Below are 24,923 nucleotides of genomic sequence, written 5' to 3' on the forward strand. Positions count from 1 at the left end.
TAAGTGCAAAAAAGAAAAATATATATTTGCCGTTGAGTGGTGCAGTTATATGTTCTAAAGCATTTTGTGGAATGTATAAGTTGAAAAAAGAAAAATATACTTGCTGTTCAGCGGTGCAGTTATATGTTCTAAAGCCTTTTGTGGAGTGTATAAGAGGAAAAAATAAAAATATATTTGCGGTTCAGCGGTGCCGTTATATGTTCTAAAGACCTTTTTTGGGCCTTTTTTTTTTATCTAACAGTATGTCAGACAGAGAAGTGCCAGGCCCTGCACAGGGGAGTGGCAGAGGCCTAAATGTTTCTGGCAAAGCCACAGGTCGCAGCAGGGGGCGTGGCAGCAAGAGTCACAGCAAGAGGCCTGAGCTCCCGGTGTCATCTAGCGGTTGTGTCTTGACTAGCAACCCAGCGGTTCTTGAATGGTTGACTCGGTCATCCACTTCCTCCCAAGTGACATCAGACACCCTCAGCCAAGAGTTGGTGGGTTCGTCAGACACAACCCTTAGTTGGCATGGCCCGGGAGCAGGACCTGTGCCCTCACCTGTCCTCCACCTACCTCTGTCCTTTTCTGTTCCCTCAGCCAGAAAAGTATTATATGCTGTAGGCTCAGTCCCACTATACAGCAAGGAAGAGCTATTAGAGAACAGTCAGCAGCTACTGGCCAGCCAAGATGTGGAGGAGACATCCGCCGCTTCCTCCGGTAGGCGGGCAAGTGGTGATGAGGAGAGTGGTGTGGGAGCTGGTGTTGCAAGCAGTGAGGCTCCTGACCCAGAGACAGTTGAGGAGGACATCGGTGATGTGCAGACAGTACTCGATGATGATGATGTAGCTGATCGCACTTGGGAGCCGGGTGAATTAGGGGCTTCATCATCATTGAGAGAAGAGGGTGGTAGCTTGCCTGTGAGGCAGCGGCAGAGCCAGCAAGTCGCTAGTGTGGCCGGGAGTCAGAAGGGTGGCAGCAGTGTCAGGTATCCAGCCAAACGTGCCCCGGGCAGACCACCCGCTTCGAGTGTTGGGGGTAAAATCACCTACTCGGCGGTGTGGCAGTTTTTTGTTAAACCTCTGGAGGAGGTGAACATGGCCATATGTAGAATCTGTGGGCAGAAGGTGAAGCGTGGCCAGGGTGCCAATCTTGGCACCGCGGCCCTGCGTCAACATATGCAGCGTAATCATGAAGTGGCTTGGGAGAACCGTGGCTCCGATGTGGTGGTCCAGTCTGGCGCAGCAACCGCTGCATCACCCAGTGGCACGCACCTGGTTTCAGGCAGTAAAGGCTCCACCACCTCAGCCGAAGAGAGCTGTCTGTCCTTCCCATCATCTGCTGGTCCTGATGTTCCTGCTCCTCCTACTCCTCATCAGTCGTTCCGGCAGCAATTGATTACCAAAGCGATTGCCAAAAGATAACAGTATGTGTGCACTCATCCAACGGCGCAGAAGCTGAATGTGCGCCTATCCAAGTTGCTGGTGCCACAGTCCCTCCCTTTCCAAGTGGTGGACTCTGCACCTTTCAGAGAACTGATGGCTTGTGCCGAGCCGAGGTGGAGAGTCCCAAGCCGTCATTTCTTTGCCAAAAAGGCAGTACCAGCCCTGCACACACAGAAGGTGGGCCAGTCCTTGAGCCTGTCGGTGTCTGCCAAAGTGCACAGCAGCGCCAACATGTGGAGCTGTAACTGCGATCAGGGACTATACATGTCCTTTACAGCCCACTGGGTGAATGTGGTTCCTGCACAGACACACCAGCAACTTTGCCAGGTGATGCCGCTTCCGCCTCCAAGTTATCACGCTGTTGGTCCTGCGACAATGTCCGCCTCTGCCTCCTCATCGTTCACCGTGTCCTCAGCCACCACTGCAGGGACAATTCACAATGCCCCTCCAGCATACTACATGTGCACGGCACGGCAGTGTCACGCTGTTCTGCACCTCGTTTGCCTGGGCGAACAGAGTCACACAGGGGAAGAACTGGTCCATGTCCTTCATCAATAAATCGAATCCTGTCTTTCTCCGCGACAAATCAAAATCGGAACCATGGTGACCGACAACAGGAAGAACATGCTGTCGGCACTGCGTTAAGGAGGGCTGAGTCATGCGCCCTGCATGGCACATGTGTTTAATCTGGTTGTCAAGCGGTTCCTGAAGTCTTCCACCCATCTGCAAGACATCCTAAAAATGGCCAGGAAACTTTGCATGCACTTCAGCCACTCATACACCGCAAAACACACCCTCCTTGAGCTGCAGCGGCATAACGGCATCCCCCAACATAGGCTGATAGGCGACGTTTTCACCCATTGGAATTCCACCCTCCATATGTTGGACCGACTATACGAACAGAGAAAGGCCATAAACGATTTCTTGATGATTCAAGCAGACAGGAGTACTCCTCTGTGTAACTTCGATGTCAGCCAGGGGCAGCTCATGCATGACACCTGCCATTTGCTCAGGCCCTTTGAGGAGGCCAAGTTATTTGTCAGTCGCCAGGACTACAGGATGAACAACGCCATTCCACTGCTTCATGTCCTGGAACAGATGCTGATAAATCTGGCTGGTCAGGGGACTGGAGACCTGGCACCTAGATCTCACAGCCACATGATCCCTGTGGGGGCTGAACTGGAGAAGGAGGAGGACATTGGAGCACAAGCAATGTGTAGCAAAATGGGTGGTTTTTACACACAGGTGATAGTAGAGGAGGAGCAGGAGCTGCAAGAGGAGCTACAGGGCTATCAGGAAGACGAGGCAGAGGACCCAGACACACCGTGTGGCAGTATGCAGTGGAGATGGAGGCAGGGATTCCCTCCGAGTCACTTGCACAAATGGCCCGATGCATGCTCACTTCCTTGCGTAGTGACAGCCGAATTGTCACCATTCGGCAGAGTGATGACTTCTGGCTCTCCACCTTGTTGGACCCTCGCTACCAGTCCAAAATGGAGGCCTTTTATACACACGCTGAGAGGGAGGACAAACTGAACTACTATAGAGACATCTTATGTAGTGAGTTGGCCGCTGCCTTTCTGCGCCATCGTCCATCCTCTCGCAGGTCTGACTGGGGGGACCCTTTGCGCTCACATTTCTCTTGAGTCTATAGTCACTGATGAGCAGCTTTCTTCACCCGCCTAGTGAAGAAACGACTCACCAGCAGCAGCAGCTAGACCTGGAGCAAAACCTGAACCAGCAGGTGGTGGCATACTTGGACAGTACACTGCCCACATTAAAGATCCGCTGGACTACTGGGCAGCCAAACCGGATTTGTGGCTGCAACTAGCAGAGTTTGCCCTGGAAAAACTGTCCTGCCCGGCCAGTAGTGTGGCATCAGAGCGGGTGTTTAGTGCGGCGGGCCATAGTTACCCCAAGAAGAACTCGCCTGTCCACCCAAAATGTGGAGAGACTAACCTTTGTCTAGATGAATCAGGCAGGGATCAGCCTGGACTTCCACCCACCAATGCCTGATACATCAGACTAGATCTATGGTGCCACACCAACACTTTGACAAAAGAGACCATTTTTTTCTGCTACTATACTGATGCTGCCACCCGCCTGATGCCACACATCTAATGCTAAGTGCTCCTTCTTTCACACGCCATCTTCAGCTGGTACCCACCTCCCCAGTCTGTCTCCTGATGCTGCTGCCACCTCTTCACTATGTCACCTTGCCACTCTGTGTTCTCCTGATGCTGCTGCCACCTCCTCACTATGTCACCTTGCCATTCTGTGTTCTCCTGATGCTGCTGCCACCTCTTCACTCTGTCACCAGGTCACACTGTGGTCTCCTGATGCTGCTGCCACCTCCACACTATGTCACCTTGCCACTCTGTGGTCTCCTGATGCTGCTGTCACCTCTACACTATGTCACCTTGCTACTCTGTGGTCTCCTAATTCTGCTGTCACCTCCACACTATGTCAGCTTGCCACTCTGTGATCTCTTGATGATGATGCCACCTCCACACTATGTCACCTTGCCACTCTTTGGTCTCCTGATGCTGCTGCCACCTCCCCAATCTGTCACCGGGTCACTCTGTGGTCTCCTGATGTTGCTGCCACCTCCACACTATGTCACCTTGCCATTCTGTGGTCTCCTGATGCTGTCACCTCCACACTGTTGTGGCTTTTCATAGGTAAATGCATTGATATCCAATTATTCTAGTCAAGATGGATGTTCATTACCTTTAAGAGCCATACTCAACTATATTTACAATTTTGTATGTCTTGAGTAGGCCAACGTAAGGTCGCACAAAGGTTTCTGTGTAAAAAGGTTTCTACTCTTCAGTGTTATTCTTCTCATTAATATACCGGTCTGAGAAGCCTCCTTGTCTACTTATAAATTTATGATGGGAGATGAAGATAAGCTCTATGCAGCTGGTGATAATTACCTATACAATTAGGTATTTATTCATGTAGCAAAATATATAATATTAATGTATTCATTTAATGAGTCTTACTAAATCCTTAGCATAAGACAATCAGTAGGACACATATATATATATATATATATATATATATATATTACTTTTTATTATATTGTTATATGCTATGAAGACAACATGTATCCAGTATATTATATATATTTCTCATTAGTATAATATTTGTCTCTAAAAGAGTGTCTGTAAAGATGTGTGTTTTGGAACAATTAATCACATCTTTGGTATGACAGAGGAGGTACTGATATCTCTGTGAGAAAACAAGGCCATTCATATCATTATGATCCATAGATCAACAGTTTGAGAAACATTCAGAGAGACGCCTAGAGGTCTGTCTCTAATTGCTACAAGTGTCAGAATTAATCCCTATAGCTTTGAATTAAAGCTTCTAAGGTCAAATGTATAGAATAAGTTTTATTCAGACTTACATAAGTTAACCCTTTATACTATGATGCAAATAGCTTACACAGCAGTGCCACCTAGGTATGAGTAGGTGACATTACAACAGTAGCAAAAGTGCATTCTGGGTAAGGTTATGATGTCATATTTCTTATCAATAGTCACGCCCATCCCACAATGATTGGAAAGTTCCAAACTAGGAAGGTGTGTCTAACTGATATGTTTGTAATCATAAACTACGCACAAGAGGAGAGAAAAGGAGGAGAGAGAAAGAGAAGTTGAGCTCTCTAGAGAGGTCTATCAAGATGAAAGCCATGATGAGATGCGCTATGATGGACCACCCAGCTTTCCTAGGAGCAGAAGTGAAATTCCTACTAGGACTTGGTAAGAGACACAGAAAAGGATATTTCATTTTATTAAGACTAATTTGATAGTGTGGGTGAAATTATACCATCAAGATTGGCGAATAAATTAATTAATTAATTAATCAATTGATCATCTCCATATTGAGATGTAGTCTTAGGATATTGTGAGGCTTCATTCTACCTGCAGAAGAATCAAGACTCATGATCTAGCAAAGCATTAAGTAATTGCTTAGATATATATACGTGTATATATATATATATATATATATATATATATATATAGATAGATAGATAGAATATTTTTTGCCAAGCTAAGTGATGGATTCCCACAGGAAAGACTTGTTTCAAGTCCTTCCCATTTAAGATATGGTCTAGCAAAGATCCTAGATCCCTGTTATTTGTCTTAAAGGGAGTCTGTCACCACATTTGACCATATTAGACAGATCCTATAGCGTTATATGTGCCACCCAGCAGTTAAAAACGGTACCTTTGTTGCATATAACCGAGTCTTCTTTCTGCCAAAAATGAACTTTGAAGATTGTGTAAACGAGCCCTCTCAAGTGCCCAGGGCGGTGTCTCAATCTTCCGAGCCCAAGACCGGACCTCCCTAACGGCTCATAACTCTGCCCTCCTTGTGCCTGTGCCCGCCCGTTTACTCCCCTCCCCTCGCCTTTTCCATTGCGGCTGCGCGGACAAATTCGTAGCCGGCGCATGCGCAGTAGGTATTGCGATGCCCTGCCAGGACCGGGCATCGCATTGCGCATGCGCCAGCTACGAGACTGGGCACTTGAGAGGGCTCGTTTACACAATCTTCAAAGTTCATTTTTGGCAGAAAGAAGACTCGGTTATATGCAACAAAGGTACCGTTTTTAACTGCTGGGTGGCACATATAACGCTATAGGATCTGTCTAATATGGTCAAATGTGGTGACAGACTCCCTTTAATATTTTTACCAAAGTCATATGTGTGAAAATAGTCCAGGATAGGGCGGAAGGATACAGTTATCCCTTCTAAGTTATATCCTTGGATGGATCTGCCCATGCCTGAAGTCATGTGACGTGTAGTTGGTTAGAGGGGGGCAGTATGTATTTAGCATTCTATATTGATGTCTAGGATTAGACATGCCCATCTTGATATCATGAGGTTTTCTCCTATTTTTATGACCATAATTAATAATTCTTAATTGAATTATTACTTCCCGACAACACTATGTCACTTTGCCACTCTGTGGTCTTCTGATGCTGCTGCTGCCACCTCCACACTGTCATTGTGCCACTATGCGGCCTCCTCCTGATGCTGCTGCTACCGCCACCTCCACACTCTGTCATTGTGCCATTATGTGGCCTCCTGATGGTGCCTCCACCTCCAGACTCTGTAATTAGGCCACTCTGTGGTCTCCTCATGACACTTCCAGCTCACTATTATGTCATAGGGCCACTCTGTGCACTTCTCATGCTGTTGCCACCCTCCCCACTTCATGACTGTGCCACTATTTTGCCTTTCGGCCTGGCTGACATCATCATTTATTTGACCCTTCTTCTGATCTGTCAGAAGGAAGGAAAAATCCACAACGGATACTTTCTGCGTAGCAGCTGTAAGGGCTTTATGGTCCCTTTAGAATTGGCTTATGATTTGGTAGCCAAAATCAGGAGTGGGTACAAAACACAGAAGACATGCAAATATTCCATTCATGTGTCATCTCTGTTTTGGATCCACTCCTGTTTTTTTGGGGCATTAGTAATACTGATGGATTACTGACCAAATGCTGACCGAGTGAAGGCGGATGCTCCACAGACAGGATCCGTTTTTTGGGGGGGGTTTTTCTGACGGATCAGAGGAAGGGCAAAATAATCAGTGACGTCAACACAAACTTACTGCTGACACCCTCTCCACTCTGTCGGGGGTCTCTACTTGTATAAGCGTTTAATAGAACAGGTTCTATAGAAATCTATGTGGAATCAGCTGATGACGGTGTAAAAGGAGTGCGCTTCTTCTTGACGCTAACATCGACCTGTAAGGCTGAGTTCATACTTGAGTTATTTGGTCATATTTGGCCCCGTAACTGCCCAAATAAGTGAAGTGTGCAGTGATTCTAAGAGTGACGCCTGTCATCTGCGTGTCATACTGACTCACAGTATTATTTCACTACCACAGCAGACTCCCTATGCGTGTTACTGCAAGGCACAGTGTTCTACACCACTATACAGGCTCTCTGCAGCCAGGAAATAGCAGTTTTTTAACGCAATTCGCTGCAAATAAATTCGGTATGAACCTAATTTTTTCGAAAAACTCGGCGATCCGGCCGAATCGAATTTTGGAAAAATTTGCTCATCTCTATTCATATATTTATGGTATAGCTTGTGGATATGCCATAAATAACTGAGGTGAGAATACCCCTTTTCTAAACGAGACAATCCCTTTAATATAATTCACCCCTCTCCTTATTATTTCTGCAGTATAAACAAAATAAATAAAAAACAAGAACCTTTCTATAAGGCCTCATGCACACGACAGTTTTTTTTCACGGTCCGCAAAAACGGGGTCCGTGGGTCCGTGATCCGTGACCGTTTTTTCGTCCGTGGGTCTTCCTTGATTTTTGGAGGATCCACGGACATGAAAAAAAAGTCGTTTTGGTGTCCGCCTGGCCGTGCGGAGCCAAACGGATCCGTCCTGAATTACAATGCAAGTCAATGGGGACGGATCCGTTTGATGTTGACACAATATGGTGCCATTTCAAACGGATCCGTCCCCATTGACTTTCAATGAAAAGTCTGGAGTTCTTTTATACCATCGGATTGGAGTTTTCTCCAATCTGATGGTATATTTTAACTTGAAACGTCCCCATCACCATGGGAACGCCTCTATGTTAGAATATACTGTCGGATATGAGCTACTTCGTGAACCTCAGATCCGACAGTATATTCTAACACAGAGGCGTTCCCATGGTGATGGGGACGCTTCAGGTTAGAATACACTACAAACTTTGTACAAGACTGCCCCCTGCTGCCTGGCAGCACCCGATCTCTTACAGGGGGATATGATAGCACAATTAACCCCTTCAGGTGCGGCACCTAAAGGGGTTAATTGTACTATCATATTCCCCTGTAAGAAATCAGGGCTGCCAGGCAGCAGGGGGCAGACCCCCCCCCCTCCCCAGTTTGAATATCGTTGGTCGCACAGTTTGCGCCCACCATCGCCCCCCCTCCCTCCCTCTATTGTAATAAATCGATGGTGGCACAGTGTGCGCCCACCATCGCCCCCCCCTCCCTCTATTGTATTAAATCGTTGGTGGCACAGTGTGCCAACCACCATTGCCCCCCCCCCTCCCTCTATAGCAGTAACATTGGTGGCAGTGTGCGGTCTCCCATTCCCCCCCCCCCATCATTGGTGGCAGCGGAGCTCCGATCGGAGTCCCAGTTTAATCGCTGGGGCTCCGATCGGTAACCATGGCAACCAGGACTCTACTGCAGCCCTGGTTGCCATGGTTACTTAGCAATAGTACAACAGCAGTAGAAGATTCATACTTACCTGCTTGCTGCTGCGATGTCTGTGTCCGGCCGGGAGCTCCACCTACTGGTAAGTGAAAGGTCTGTGCGGCGCATTGCTAAAGAACTGTCACTTACCAGTCGGAGGCGCTCCCGGCCGGTCACAGACATCGCAGCAGCAAGCAGGTAAGTATGAATCTTCTACTATTGTACTATTGCTAAGTAACCATGGCAACCAGGGCTGCAGTAGCTTCCTGGTTGCCATGGTTACCGATCGGAGCCCCAGCGATTAACCGGGGACTCCGATCGGAACTCCGCTGCCCCCAATGATGGGGGGGGGGGGAATGGGAGACCGCACACTGCCACCAATGTTACTGCTATAGAGGGAGGGGGGGGGGCGATGGTGGTTGGCACACTGTGCCACCAACGATTTAATACAATAGAGGGAGGGGGGGCGATGGTGGTTGGCACACTGTGCCACCAACGATTTAATACAATAGAGAGAGGGAGGGGGGGCGATGGTGGGCGCACACTGTGCCACCAACGATTTATTACAATAGAGGGAGGGAGGGGGGGCGATGGTGGGCGCACACTGTGCCACCAACGATATTCAAACTGGGGAGAGGGGGGGGTCTGCCCCCTGCTGCCTGGCAACCCTGATTTCTTACAGGGGAATATGATAGTACAATTAACCCCTTTAGGTGCCGCACCTGAAGGGGTTAATTGTGCTATCATATCCCCCTGTAAGAGATCGGGTGCTGCCAGGCAGCAGGGGGCAGTCTTGTACAAAGTTTGCAGTGTATTCTAACTAGAAGCGTCCCCATCACCATGGGAACGCTTCTGTGTTAGAATATACTGTCGGAAATGAGTTTTCACAAAGTATGAAAGCAACCTACGGCCACGGATCACGGACACGGATGCCAATCTTGTGTGCATCCGTGTTCTTTCACGGACCCATTGACTTGAATGGGTCCGTGAACCGTTGTCCGTCAAAAAAATAGGACAGGTCATATTTTTTTGACGGACAGGATACACGGATCACGGCCTCGGCTGCAAAACGGTGCATTTTCCGATTTTTCCACGGACCCATTGAAAGTCAATGGGTCCGCGAAAAAAAACGGAAAACGGCACAACGGCCACGGATGCACACAACGGTCGTGTGCATGAGGCCTAATTTAAATAGTTGATACTAATGCGATTAGCAATTCGATCCTCCCTTTCCTCAACTAATACAACACAATGGCTGAATTGATTCCCTTGTTATTCTCTTCGACTCAAAGGCAAACTGCAGAGATAAGTATAAATCTGCCCAGTGTTTCCCAATGGCAGCCAAACTGTGCAATGATTGGAAAAATGGTTTAATCATGAATAGGGTGACTTCAGTATTTTATAACAATAGCTGTGGTGGAACTACCGCTGTAACATTGTAGCCATAATGACTATTGTGTGTGCTGGCAAACGAGGCCTGTCCTTGAGTCCCGCTGCTGTGTCTGTCCTCCATTATGGCCTGGGCCTCATTTCCAGCCTGTGCTCTCCCCAACAGCAGCACAATGCTGTGACGTCATTGCGCCTAATGGGCTGAGTAGGATCATCAGGCTAGGTGAGTATTACTTTTTTATTTTATTAAGACTACAGGGGCATATCTACTGTGTAGGGGCACTAAGGTGGCATTCTACTATTCTACTTGGCCCCTAAGAGAGCATTCTAATGTGTAGAAGCGCCAAGGGTGCATTCTACATTCTAATGTGTAGAAGCGCCAAGGAGGTATAACTACTGAGTGGGGCCACTAAGGGGGCATAACTACTGTGTGGGGCCACTAAGGGGGCATAACTACTGTGTGGGGCCACTAAGGGGGCATAACTACTGTGTGGGGCCACTAAGGGGGCATAACTACTGTGTGGGGCCACTAAGGGGGCATAACTACTGTGTGGGGCCACTAAGGGGCATGTTTACTGTGTGAGGGCACAAAGAGGGCATTGATGGCACTAAGGGAGTATTCTACTGTGAAGGGGGCACTAAGGGGGAATAGCTCCTGTGTGGGCACTAAGGTGGCGTACAGAGCCTAGGTGGCATACTGTAAAGTAAACCCTTGACTCCTCCTCCTGTCCAGTGCTAGAAAGCATTTTTTACATGACTGAGTGGGTGGGGGGTTGTATGGCAAGTGTGGTAAAATTTGACTAGCCACAGAAGGGGCCCAGCATTTTCTATTTTTTTTCTAGCTCCTGAGTAAGACTAAAAATTAACACCGTACCTCGATTATGGTTGGCTTTCCCACACTCTCGAATGTCGGCGATCCATACAGAACCCCATCACTGTAAGGCGTCCTCTGAATATACCGCAGCCAACCCGGCCGATCAGGAAAACCCATTAGATTTGTGTTAAATGTGATTGGATCATTGCTTAGTTCGCCTAGATGGGAGACAAAACGTAAGTAATAAAGTAATAAAAAAAAATTATTATTTTTTTAAAGGGAGTCCGAATTAAATTTGTTAAAGGGATTGTCCAGCTAGTTATATTGTTTTGAAAATAAATAAATACTACCCTCTAAGCCACTCCAAATCATGCTTTCCAGGTCCCCAAGTCTGTACTTCCTGGTCCCTGTTTCGAAACAGGAATGTGACCATTAAGCAAATCATTAGCCGTAGTGTGTGCCAACAGAGACCAGGATCCATGATGGGAGTATTACTTCTTTTATTACTTAAAAGTATCCTGGATGCATGGCTGGACAACTCCTGTATGATATATTGCTAGGAGATATTATATCTTTCTCATTGCTGGGGGTGGGGTCCAACAACTAGGACCCCCAATGATTAATAGAATAAATCGGTCACTGGGGATGGCATTGAGTTCCAGCACACACACAGTATTGGGTTAGAAGCAGCACCATACAGGGAAAGAATCTGAAAACGACTTCATTCTAGCAATAGTCACATCCACACTAATCAGTTGCAGGTCATGAAGGTGGAATCCACTTCTATTGGATATTTATAATATAATCCTTGAACTGTTTAAGTAAAATACCCATGGGATGATGCAAGGATACAATATTTCTATTGGAAAATCATAGTAAATATCTACATTATCATAACAAGCAAACAAAGAAAAGGAAGCAGACATCATAAAAATAGTGAGAAATGTAAACAAAAATAAATAATGAAGTCATAAAACTGTCCATGATACAAATACATAGGCTTGATCAATATACAACTGGTACATCCCTTCCAGTAGGAAAGCTCATACCATACAAAGGAATGGTATAAAAGTTCTAGAATCCGTAACAATTAAACCCTTTCCAGTCTTCAAAACACTAGATGGACCTAACATCAATTTCTGAGTAAACTATTGTGCTTAGCTGATCAGGGGATTTGTCATTACCAGAGATCCCGCCCCAGAGGAGCTGGTCAAAGCTTTGACAGAGTTTACTTTAAGTTCCCAGTCTGCCCCTGTATGTGGTCCTAAACTGCCTTCTGGGGAAATGGCAGCGCTCAAAAGGGGAAGAGCAGCATCTGGACTTTGTAACGTGGAATTTGCTGAAATACTTTTTGAGCCATCTTTTTTAGTTTTTGTTGACTGAGCTGTGTGAGGGGTTATTTTTTTGTGGGACAAGCTGTCGTTTTACATTTAGTTTTTTAATCACTTTTTATTTCATGTCTTTGGGAGGTGAGGTGGGCAAAAAAAAATTGCAATTTTGTCAGTTTGTTATTTTAATTTTTTATGTGGTATATTCCTCATGTGGTATAGATGATATGTCAACAGTGCAGACTGATATGATTATGTTGATACCAGATTTATATTGTTTTTATATAGTTTTTTATCAACATAGTTTTTGCAGGACAGGCTGTAGTTTTTATTGGTACTATTTTGGGGTACATATAATTTTTTTATCTCATTTTATACCATTTTTTGGGAGGTGACAAACAGCATTATTGTTTTTGTTTTTTATTTTAAAAAAAATGGATAAGTCCTAGAATACATTCATAGATCAGGTAGTTACAGATGTGGCGATACCAACTATGTGGGTTTTTTTTTTGTCTAAATTCTTTAACCAATTTTATTTTTTTCACATTTTTTAAAGTCGCACTTAGGGACTTTAAGGGAACCTGCCATCAACTTTATACTAACCTCACTGAGGGCAGCATAAAATAGTGACAGAAATACTGATCTCAGCGACGTGTCACAGATCAGCTAAAAGTAAGTGGTTGCTGAGAACCAGCATTATAATCACTGCAGCCCAGGCCAAATCTACTTGAGAAGAGTCCTGGTTATTCATAATCTCCTGCTCTCACCCATCTGCTGATGATTGGCAGTTCTCTCCTAGAGAGAAAGGGAGAAAACCAGGTAGAAGACGGTCAGTCATCAGCAGGTGGGCAGGAGAGCAGGACTACATGAATAACCAGAACTCTTCTCAGGTGGCCGTGACTCTTTTCCAGGCCCAGTCTGCAATGATTGTGATGTTGGTTCTCAGCAACCACTTGCTTTTAGCTTTTAAATAACAGATCGTTGAAATCAACTCACCTGTCTCTACTTTATGCTGCTGTTAGTATATGCAGCGTAAAGTTGATGACAAGTTCTCTTTAAACATACAACAATCTTTTTATTGGTACAATACACTGCAAAAGTTATCTTTTGCAGTGTATTGTACATGTCAGTTTTACACTGACATGTGGCCTGATCAGACCCTGCCTCTGGCAGGGCCTGGCAGGCTTCTGTAGATGGCAGGCCTGGAGGCCTTTGTAAGGCCTCTGGCTGCCATGGCAACTATTGGGACCCTGGACGATCTCAGCCGTTGCAGCGGGGTGTCAGCTGTATGTTCCTGAGCCACTACCATCTCTGTGTCGTAAATGTATGCCATGGCTCATTAATGTTTACATTTATGGCATGGAGTGGGAAAAGTTTAAGGTTCAAGTTCACCATTTGTTTTAAGTCAAAAAATTTTTTTTTAGGGGAGTTTTGTATTTTTAAATGATAAGTGATATAATTCTGCTCTGGGAAGCTCCCTAGATCTATAAAATTTGTATTGATAATATATTCTTTTAATAATTGGTTAATGTTCCCTTTCTCTTTCCCTATCAAAAATAAAATAGAAAAAGGCACATGTTCTAAAAAGGTGATGGCAGATTTGCATTCGCTTTGTGGCAGCAATCACATGCACTTTTCAAGTGAATATGGTGGCACCAGTTCAATTGCTCTGCAGCGCCACCACAGGGGAAGTAGGGTATTACACAGTGTCCTATGAAATCAGTGGGCTGTCCATGTAATGTATGGGCATGCCAGGTCCTCCAGAGTGAGAGATGCTCTTTGTTCTCCACTTTGGCTGAGGGTACTTTCACACTTGCGGCAGAGGATTCCGGCAGGCAGTTCGTCGCCTGAACTGCCTGCCGGATCCGGAAATCCAGACGCAAACGGATGGCATTTGTCAGACGGATCCGGATGCGGATCCGTCTGACAAATGCATTGAAATACCAGATCCGTCTCTCCGGTGTCATCCGGAAAAACGGATCCGGTATTTATTTTTTTCACAGATTTAACGGTCTGTGTATGCACGGACCGGAAGAACGGATCCGTCAATGCGGCAATTTTAATGCATTTCAATGAAAATTAATGCCTGATCCGGCATTCCGGAAAGTGCTCAGGATTTTTGGCCGGAGAGAGAAATACAGCATGCCGCAGTATTTTCTCCGGCCAAAAAACATAAGAGGGACTGAACTGATGCATCCTGAACGGAATGCTCTCCATTCAGAATGCATTAGGATAAAACTGATCAGTTTTTTCCGGTATTGAGCCCCTAGGACGGCACTCAATGCCGGAAAAGAATAACGCTAGTGTGAAAGTACCCTAAGAAATAAAGGTCATAAAAGGGGCTACTGTATCAGGTTGAAGGACCAACTGCTATATTGGTTCACGGCCTTGAACAAGAGCAATATCCAATCTCTGGCCTCTCTGAGTTGACAAGCTTAGACAATGTTTACTCAAATCTTATTGGTCCCTTAAACCAAACTTGTCAACTTTCAGGACGTTTCCAGGAGATGGAAGACTGCATTGCGCAACAGAAACATTCTTTCTTGCATTGACGCACCCTTTTTTAGATTTAGGCCACTTCCCTTTATGGGTCTTGGCCACCTCAAAGAGTCTTTGGGCGCCGGCAATGAGCCTGATGATGAAACGTTCTGGCGCCTCACACAGTTAGGGACATTGGACTTGAGATTTTATATACTTTAGGTGTTTCCATACCTGGTTTTGGATAAGGGGGGAATTCTCCCTTGTAGTATTCTCTTTCCAGAACGTGAACAAACAGGACCCCGGAGGAAGGATACACATTCCGGTCTGAGTGCACTTTGGACAGGATGGTGAACACTGGAAAGCAGAAGATGCAATGAGGTCAGATATGTAATCCTCTGCATGTTATTAGAGAGTGATACGATAAAGACACATCGGAGGAGGTGCAGTTAATATGTTAAGAAGGTAAATATCACCCAGGAAAGTGAGATACTGCGACAGCCCGATCAGGGGGTTATAAAGACATTGAGAATTACAGTACAACACATTTTTAGCTGCAATCTGCCTGAGGTAGACTAAATGGACGTTCTAGTTTATACTAGAAGGATAAAAGCTGGATTATTATTGGTACCTATTAGCACTTTAGATGGAAAATGGAAGGTAACCCTGTATGTAATACTCAACTTTTAATACATACATTTAAAATATAAGTCCATTAAATAGTACATATTGTGCAATAATTAACAGTGCAAATAATGGAATGGCCTTACCACTTTCTGATTCTGTGGTTTCTGAGGGGTCCCCAATGTCAGGGTGCTGGGTCGCTATCCCTGTTTTGACCCTACTTGGCCAGAGCTACGCTTTACGCCCAGGTACAGAATTACCTTCCATTTTCCTTCTGTATTGATTTTAGAGTTGTCCATTATCACTATCTCTATAACCATTGAAACATTGTTTTTTGTTTTTAATACTATTAGCACCTTAGCCCTAATATAGCTGTGAGCTCTCAGAGCACAGAAGCAGGAAGGATTGCCATGGGGCCCTGTGCCCTAAATTTGTAATAATTTTACCCAGAAATGTATAGATAGATAGATATGCAACGGGAGCCTCCCCATAGAGCCCTCTATATTGCGTATCCCAGGTATAGAAAATGCCGAGTGGTAGTTTACGGCCTAAAATGTCTCTTATTGTGTGTCACGGTGCTCCTACCTGGATACCGCTGGACCCCAGGCTTTGGCTCCGAAGCAATTAATAAAGGGGATAATTGAGGGATTAAGGACAAACTTGAGTCCAGAACTTGAGATGAAGTTCAATGGCAGCTTTACTTGAGTAAACGTTCTCCAAAACGGTTTACAGGCTTTATCTTGGTTCCAGCAGGCTTTAGCATGAAACTGGCAGGCAAACTCCAAACTGCTATATCTGTTTCTCTCTGACTCTGCTGTACTGACAGGCTGGCTGTATAACTCAGCTTCTTCTGTAAGCTGCACTTCACTTTGTAGTCTGATTCTAAGTTACGCCAGGGAACTTTCCTCCTGGCTCCTGAGGCTTCAAGCTTTGTCCTCCGTTGCCAGCAGAGCTTAAGGTGCTCTGGCTGGCGTGGGCATGTCCAGCAGAGAAATGCCCCTATAAACCCTTCCCCTAGCTGGGGGTAAACTAAACTAACTGGAACTGGTCCCCACCCTTCCTGCAGGAAGTAGGACTAGCCCACTTCTCTCCAGAGGGGGGTTAGAATGGATTGGTTAGCTCCATTCTACATAATTACAGCTCTCCCGGGTTTGCTGCCACCTGCTGGTGAACCAGGCATACTACATGTTATTAACAGTTGCAAACATTATTATAGATGCACATTATGGAGTGGGCCTGGAACATAATGCATAAGATGACATACAGGTTAGCCCCTTTTGAGATAGTAGCAGGGTGCAGGAGTGGTAACACCACTCTGTTGTGTGATAGATAGATAGATAGATAGATAGATAGATAGATAGATAATAGATAGATAGATAGATAGATAGACAGACAACCAGATACATAGCTAGATAATGAGAGTTACAAGAAAAAGTCTGGTCTGATTGTTATCCAAGTCAATTACAGACAAAGTTAATGTTATTAATTAATAGCCCACAAACAGTTGTACCGCTGTATCATGTCTTTTATTGAGCACATTAAGAAAACATCAACAGTATAGGGGAAAAAGTAAGTGAACCTGTAGATTTAGAAACCTATAGATTCATATTTAGCAGCAATCACCTCCACTAATCATTTCCTGTAGCTGCAAATAAGATTAACATAATGTTGAGAAAGAATTTTGGACCATTCCTTCCAGCCAATGTGTTTCAGTTCATCAATATTTCTGTGGTGCATGACGGGTCTTCAGGTCACACCACAGTATCTCACTAGGGTTATAGTCAGGGCTCTGACTTGGTCATTCTAAAACACATCTTCCTTTTCACCAATTCTTTAATTGACTTATTTGTGTTGTTTAGATGTTTGTCTTCTTGCATCACCAAACGTCTCTTCAGCCTTAAGTCACTGATGTTGCCCTTACATTCTCCTATAAAGTGGTTTCGTACATCTTGCAACTTATTGTTCCCGGAATGATCTCAGAGCATCCAGGCTCTGAGACAAGCAAAGTAGCCCCAAACGATGATGCCCCCAAACCATACTGCTTGCTCTATCCTCGCTTCCTCACAGTTGGTGTTTTGCATTAAACGTAGATCTGATGCCATCTGTGCATCTGATGCCCACTCCTAGGGAGAATGGTAAGAGTCCATATTCTCAATAACCCATCTTCTGAAAGCTGTTTACCACACTTCCTATCTTGTCTTCTTAACTGAAACAGCTTTTGCCAATTGGCTCCTAGAGAAGTCATAAACACAGAGGTTCACTTACTTTTTCTCCTTGTACTGTGGATGTTTACTGAATGTGCTCATTAACGGTACGACTGTTTGTGGGTTATAAGTTTAGTTACATTGTGTTTGTCTAAAATTGTGACTTAGATAACAATCAGGTGACATTTTATTAGCAATCATTGCCAAAATCCAAGTAATTCCGAAGGGTTCACTTACTTTTTTCTTGAAAATATAGACTAGATAGAAAGGTAGACTACAGAATGTCCTTTATCTCTTATAACCCTGAACTGATCCCTTGAGTCTGCAGAATATCTGAACAGTTTGAAGTAAAACATTCACATTGTCCCCAACCTGTAGCTTTCCCGCTGTGGCAAAACTATAACTCGCAGCAGGTTGGGCTGTCAGGGCGTGCTGGAGGTTGAAGTTTTGCCCCAGCTAGAGAGCCTCAGATTGGAGTCTACTGGTTTAGAAGAGAAAGAGAACTGGGTGGTCTCTAGAACACGGTTTATGGTAACAATGTAGCTCATGGACTACCCTATCTATAGTCATTTTGATGCTGGATTTTCTTAACTTAATTTTATTATATGTGTTTCTTGACATATTGTATCAGGGCTCAGAGCTGAGATCCTCTATTATTAAGCTTCATATTCTCCACATGTCCTAAGAAATGCCCTTTATTTCATAGGCGGGAGCACAAAAGCCCCTTTGTTCTTTCTATGTACAGTGAGTTCCATCTAAATTCAGTTATTCGGTTCTTCAGCTTGTCTGTAAATGGCAGAGGTCTTCTCTGTGGCTGCGATCACACAGAAACACAAGATCCGATGTCATGAGAGATGTTTACTAGAGTCTAAATTGTACAGTACAGGCACATAATCTGATTTGTAGGACTAAAGCCGTTCATAGATATTGATTTAATCCCCTCTTTTCAAAGGCTTTTCAAGTATGAGGAGAACACAAATGTCGGGGACAATTAAGGTGGCCATACACATTAGAGGAATATCAGCCAAACCAACCAATTAACTGGCCAACAATCTAATGTGTAGTATGGGAATGTCCCAACCAGGGTCAGACTGGCCCCCAAAGTACCAGGGGATCCTCCAGTGGACCCAGACTCTGATACCATAGTGAGCCCTAAAGGTCCAAGAGAAAAAAAGCATTTGAAGCTCTCTTTGGAGCCCATTACTTGCCACCAGGATCTCTTTCTTTAAATCAAAAACTATTAGACTTTATTGATGATACAGGGGTTGGGTCCCAAGAATAATGATCTCTAGTGGGTCCAAAGAACCCCAGTCCAACACTGGTTCCAACTCTACCCCAATGGCAGATGTCCAGGTCAATCATGTTGGATTTCAGCATCTCCAATGCATTGTTCTCTTCCAGAAATGTTCTGAAGCAGCGTATTACTCTCTCTCCATTGAGAACAAGTGTGTTTGGCTGTTCTTAGCGTGCATGGGCAGATCGTGAGAAATAACTATCAGCTGAAAGCTATAGGAGGTGTAAGGTCACCTAATGAGTCAGGTAATTTGGGAATTTAGCCCTATATCAGTTAGTGGAAACCTGGGCTATTGCCCAGGACCCTTATTTTACCAGGGGTCCCCAAAGACAGAACCCTCAACATCAACCTGGGAGTGGAGAGGAAACACATGTCCATTGGCATTTACAGTAGGCACTCTTCGCAATGATCCTGATGGACCTCAATGACTTATAATGGGTTTTGTCACAGTGTCCATAGTTTTAATAGCACCACATACTATATGGTAGCATTAGGTGGCACTTTTACATGGGCTGGATATGGAGTATGGGTATTTTGCAGACATTGTAGTGGAGTATGAATCAGGCATTGTCTAGCAGTATTATTTGGTCACTGAAAGGCAGTACTAAATGGTTGTTCTATGAAAGTATTATTTGGCATGGTATTTCGGCATGTGGATGTGTGGTGTATACACTGGATATACTGAATATTTCCTTAAAGATCTCTAAAAATCAGGACCATGGCTCCTACTTTTCCATAAGACTGTTCCTAGACCAATCAGATCCCTGCTTTACCTGGAGATAAGCTTCAACAAGGAAGTGACATTTGGTTACTGTGGTAAGATAAACCAACGAAGGGGATAAGTAGACAACATTTGGTCAATTCAGGGGCAAGATGTGTAAGTCACAGAAAATCTCATCATTTATGGTTTTCTTCTACTATAGATTAATACAGGTTTGAAAACACATTTAAAGGGAAGGATCATTAATTCCAAGTGTGTTACAAGGTGTGGCCTGGACTCACCATTGGTCTTCTCAGCAGTATTTAGTCTGCTGATGGCACGAGGGTTCAACCGTTTAACCATCCCATAAATTGAGTCATTACTGCCATCAGCACAGCTCAGAAATAAAGCTTTACAGAACAAAACAGAAGAACATGAGAGTCATACAAGTGAAAGAACCGAGGCGACCGCTGATTTCTTGTGTGGCCACATTTATGTCCTGGCTATAACTATTAGTCCCCATGGGGCCCCCATGCTGTATCAGGGCCCCCAACCAATACACTACTTCTATCTCATATTAGCCAACTCTTCAGAAGGGACATCTGGGAGATTTAGAAAATTGTCGTACAAAATTTTTGGCAACACTTTTGGTCCTGCCTGTTTACCGTATATCGGACAAGCCCACAATTTATGGAATTTAACCACTTCATCAAACCCCAAAATGAATAATTACCGTTAAACTAATGCACACCGCATGAATAAATAAAAACCCCACACCAAACATTCAAAATAAATGCAGACCCCAGGTCAATCAAAATACAGACCCCCAAAATAAACATAGACCCTACTATACTAGACTCCCCATATATAAACAGGATTGACTAAGGAAATGCATACCCAAGATCAAACCCTCAAATATACAGCCAAAATCAGACCCCCAAAAATAAACATAGACCCCAGACCAGACCCCTCCATATGCAAGCAGGACTTACTAAGGAAATGTATACCCCAGATCAAGCCCTCAAAGTATACAGCCAAGATCAGACCCCAAACATAGACCCCAGACCAGACCCATTTTAGACTGACTAACGAAAAGCAGACCCTAGATCAAGCCCTCAAATTATAGACCTCTCATTACACAGCCACCAAACCCCCCTATACATACAGACCACATATCAGACCCCCCCTTTATACAGCCCTACACCAGAACCCCCATTTTTATAGAACCCATTCCAGTCCAGCCCTTCTACAGACCCCAGATACTTGTTGCACCTCTTTCCTGCACCCCGAGTGCCACAGCAAACAGTGTCCTTACGCCAGCGCTAGGGTCAGCACATCGTCTATGGTTGCACTCAAGGGTGCAGGAATGGAGAGATGCAGCTTGGTGGATTTGACTTCTCTACTGTGAGTCTACAAGGCCTTTTCCTGGAGTTTCTCAAACATTGGATTTAAAGGGATTTCCTCAGACTTAAATGGTGATGACCCAGCCTCAAGACAGGTCATCAATATGGTGGTGGTCCAACTCCTGGACCCCCTGCCGATCAGCTGGTTGAAACAGTCTGTGTCATGTCCATCAGTTATATGGCCTGTCGGCAGCTCAGTCCCGTTCAGGTGAATGGGATGGAACTGCAATACCAAGCACAGCCACTATACAATGTAGGGCACTGTGCTTTGTATACTATGAAGAGGCTGCAGTGCTTGTCTGAGTGCTGTGGCCCCTTCCACCAGGTGACCGGCAGGGGTGGTGGGAGTCAACCCCACCACCCCACCCACCGATCTGATAGTGATATGTCCTGAAGTCATCAATATATAACTCCCATAAAACACCTTTACTTGTCAAAATAAAAATACTGATATAAAAAATTAGCTGGTGACTATGTGTGTAGAGGTGTTTACAGGGCCATTAGCCAGTCAGAAGACAAAGCTGCCAAAATTCCTGTCTTGGGTGCAGTCAGCATCACACAGACCTTTATACTGCAATACACAATGTATAATAGATCATCTAAAGTAGCCTTCTGCTAAGTGTGTGACGGTAGCCCTTACCACTGGGGTTACAGGCTGCCCTTGTGCAAAGACACCTCCTAAATACAGCTCATGATGAAATATAGCACTTATTTTTTGTTTTATGTTAGCAAATCGATGATAAAAAAAACAAAAAACAAACTCTTGATGTTCCATAGAAAATTCACAAAGAATTAGTTAAAAAACAATACGATGATCAGCCCACCACCTGTCTTGGACTCCTGGGAAAGCAATGAAATGTCCAGCACTAAATCCGGATTCTCGATAAAATACGTAGAAATTTATTTAAATCTTCATTAAATTCGTAATAGAAAAACAGCAACCCCACGGTCAGGTCTACGCATTTTGGATTGCGGAATCCTTATTCATGAGTGACCATGGATTATTTATGAATCCATGGTCCTATTTTTCGATTACGGATTTAATGAAGATGTAAATACATTTTGACGTATTTTATCAAGATTTCGGATTTGGTGCTGGACATTTCTCTCCTTGTTATGCAGTATGAGCTCATGCCAGGCTACAAGTATGTGCGCCATTCTATGGATCCATGATTTGGCCCTCTATTTGGATCCTAAGTATCACTGAAAATGATCACAACTTTCAAGAGACTGGGCAAGATGGTCAAAAAATGAGACTTTCCATTCAATTCTATTATAGTGGGATACACATTGCATGAACAAAAATCACTTCACATCAAGTAATTTAGGTTGTCTCCAGAGCTGCACTCGCTTTTCTGATGCTGGGAACAATGTGTACATACATTACATTACTTATCCTGTACTGATCCCGAGTTCCATCCTGTATTATACTCCAGAGCTGCACTCACTATTCTGCTGGTGGAGTCACTGTGTACATACATTACTTATCCTGTACTGACCCGAGTTATATCCTGTATTATACTCTAGAGCTGCACTCACTATTCTGCTGGTGCAGTCACTGTGTACATACATTACATTACTTATCCTGTACTGATCCTGAGTTACATCCTGTATTATACTCCAGAGCTGCACTCACTATTCTGCTGGTGCAGTCACTGTGTACATACATTACTTATCCTGTACTGATCCCGAGTTACATCCTGTATTATACTCCAGAGCTGCACTCACTATTCTGCTGGTGCAGTCACTGTGTACATACATTACTTATCCTGTACTGATCCTGAGTTACATCCTGTATTATACTCCAGAGCTGCACTCACTATTCTGCTGGTGCAGTCACTGTGTACATACATTACATTACTTATCCTGTACTGATCCTGAGTTACATCCTGTATTATACTCCAGAGCTGCACTCACTATTCTGCTGGTGCAGTCACTGTGTACATATATTACATTACTTATCCTGTACTGATCCTGAGTTACATCCTGTATTATACTCCAGAGCTGCACTCACTATTCTGCTGGTGCAGTCACTGTGTACATACATTACATATCCTGTACTGATCCTGAGTTACATCCTGTATTATACTCCAGAGCTGCACTCACTATTCTGCTGGTGCAGTCACTGTGTACATACATTACTTATCCTGTACTGATCCTGAGTTACATCCTGTATTATACTCCAGAGCTGCACTCACTATTCTGCTGGTGGAGTCACTGTGTACATACATTACACTTCTGAAAACAATGTAAGTCAATGGTGATGGATGCGTTTTTTTAGGAGCCTAAAGAGCCTAAAAAAATGAATTCATCAACCATTATCTTTCAATGTATTTAGTGAGGGATCATTTTTTTTCCCCTGGAACGGATGTATCCTGATGTGCAAAATCGAAACGTTTAATTCCAGTATTGAGATTCTCTGCCGGATCTTAATACCAGAATTAACAATACATGTGTGAAAGTAGCCTAGACTATATTATTAGACAGCACATTAAATGATCCAAGTCATTCTAGGAGAGAATATCTCCATATATAAGGTACCTGACGGAGGCTGTGAGGCTCCATCCTGTAAGGCGCTGTATGGATTCCACTCCATGTGCACGAGCCCTACGCGTCAGATTGCTCGGGCTGTACTTTATTTGCTTTGGTAACCAACTATTAGACATCTGTGGGCCCTGGTAGGCTAGCTACTACGTGTACCGCCATATAGTGTCTCGGTAAAGCAAGGGGAGAATATCCATGTGCCATGTACAGACACGAAGGTTCACTATGGGCCCATATAATTCGATCTCTTGTATCAGACCTAAGAAGAAGTGTTTGGATAGTTCTATTTTTGCAAATACACCGCTAGCGGGGAGACAAGGTCCTTCCGTGGTCAGAACGGGAATTTCAACTGTAATACGACAATACACCCGTATGCAATCAGCCACACGACCGTATCCATTTTTCAAAATATGTATGCACTCCTTGTGCGGTCCGTGTGCCGTCTGCTTTTTTTTTTTTGCAGACCCATTGACTTCAATGGGCCCGTGGTCCGCATTTTGCAGACACATTCTATCTTTTTGCGTAACAGACATACAGAAGCAGAAAACACATGGATGATGCGTGTGCTTTCCGGCTCCGTATGTCAGTTCCGCAACAAGACAGAACATGTCCTATACTTGGCCGCAAAATGCGGACCACATACCCACTGATGTCAATGGGCCTGCACAGAACGCGAATGCGACACACACGGTATTTGTATTTTGCGGACACGCAATTTGCAGACTGCAAAATACATACGGTTGTGCGCATGAGGCCTTATATGGAACACATATGTAGAAGAGATGAGTTTGTCATTGTCCACAACTTAGGGCTCCACAGGGTTTATTACTATACTCAACAACAAATTCGGCTCTGCTGCATCCATAGATTGCACACACAATAGATAAAGCCATAGGAGACGTGTGTGCGATCCGTGCTCACGCAGCCAGCAGCGGCCGGTCTCACAGCAGCTGGACAGATGTGGCATCTGCACACAGCAGTCTCATGTTGTCCGTGGCACGGGCTCGGTGTGCCAGGGCGACTGTGTGTGCGCGGTGCGGATGAAGCTGCATGTTAGCACATATGTGTAATGCACACAGACCTGTCAGCAGTAGGGGGCCACATCTCACACCGACGAGGTTCATCCCCAGCAGCGTCTGCATCTTCACTCTCCCTGACTGTGCTTGTGGAAGGCGAGAGCAGCAGCAGCAGCAGCCTCCCCTCCTCTTCCTCTCCCTCCCTTCATCTCCATCCTCCTCCTCCCTCCATGCCCCTCTCTTCTCCTCTGTAATAGCCAGTGACAATGTTGTCTGTCGGCCTCTGCAGATTCCTGGGGTTTAGGGAGGAGAATCATGGAAAAAACACAAGCAATGTCTGCAGACGCTTAAAATACAAGCAGCGCGATGCAGAGGAGGGGGCCCTAAGATTAAGGGGTGGCGGGGCCTAAATAAGTCTAGGATAACACTCATTTTTTATTGTCATGATCTTTTAAAAATCAGATTGCATTATTTCTTAAAATCGACA

At 44.7% G+C, this 24,923-nt stretch overlaps 1 protein-coding gene across 2 annotated transcripts in view; it reads right to left on the reverse strand.

Annotated features, from left to right (window-relative positions):
* SGCE (sarcoglycan epsilon) overlaps positions 1-24,628 on the reverse strand; it is a 65,548-nt gene extending 40,920 nt beyond the window's left edge. For both annotated transcript variants that reach the window (XM_044295057.1, XM_044295056.1), the window contains exons 1-3: positions 24,502-24,628; positions 14,886-15,008; positions 10,906-11,063 (exon numbers count right to left, since the gene is read on the reverse strand). In XM_044295057.1, coding sequence (XP_044150992.1) covers positions 10,906-11,063; positions 14,886-15,008; positions 24,502-24,562 — 342 coding nt within the window. In that variant the 5' untranslated portion in view covers positions 24,563-24,628. The remainder of the gene's footprint in view (positions 1-10,905; positions 11,064-14,885; positions 15,009-24,501) is intronic.
* Between the last annotated feature and the right edge of the window lie 295 nt (positions 24,629-24,923).

The sequence above is a fragment of the Bufo gargarizans genome, chromosome 5 (assembly GCF_014858855.1).
Source record: "Bufo gargarizans isolate SCDJY-AF-19 chromosome 5, ASM1485885v1, whole genome shotgun sequence".
Taxonomy (NCBI): Eukaryota; Metazoa; Chordata; class Amphibia; order Anura; family Bufonidae; genus Bufo; species Bufo gargarizans.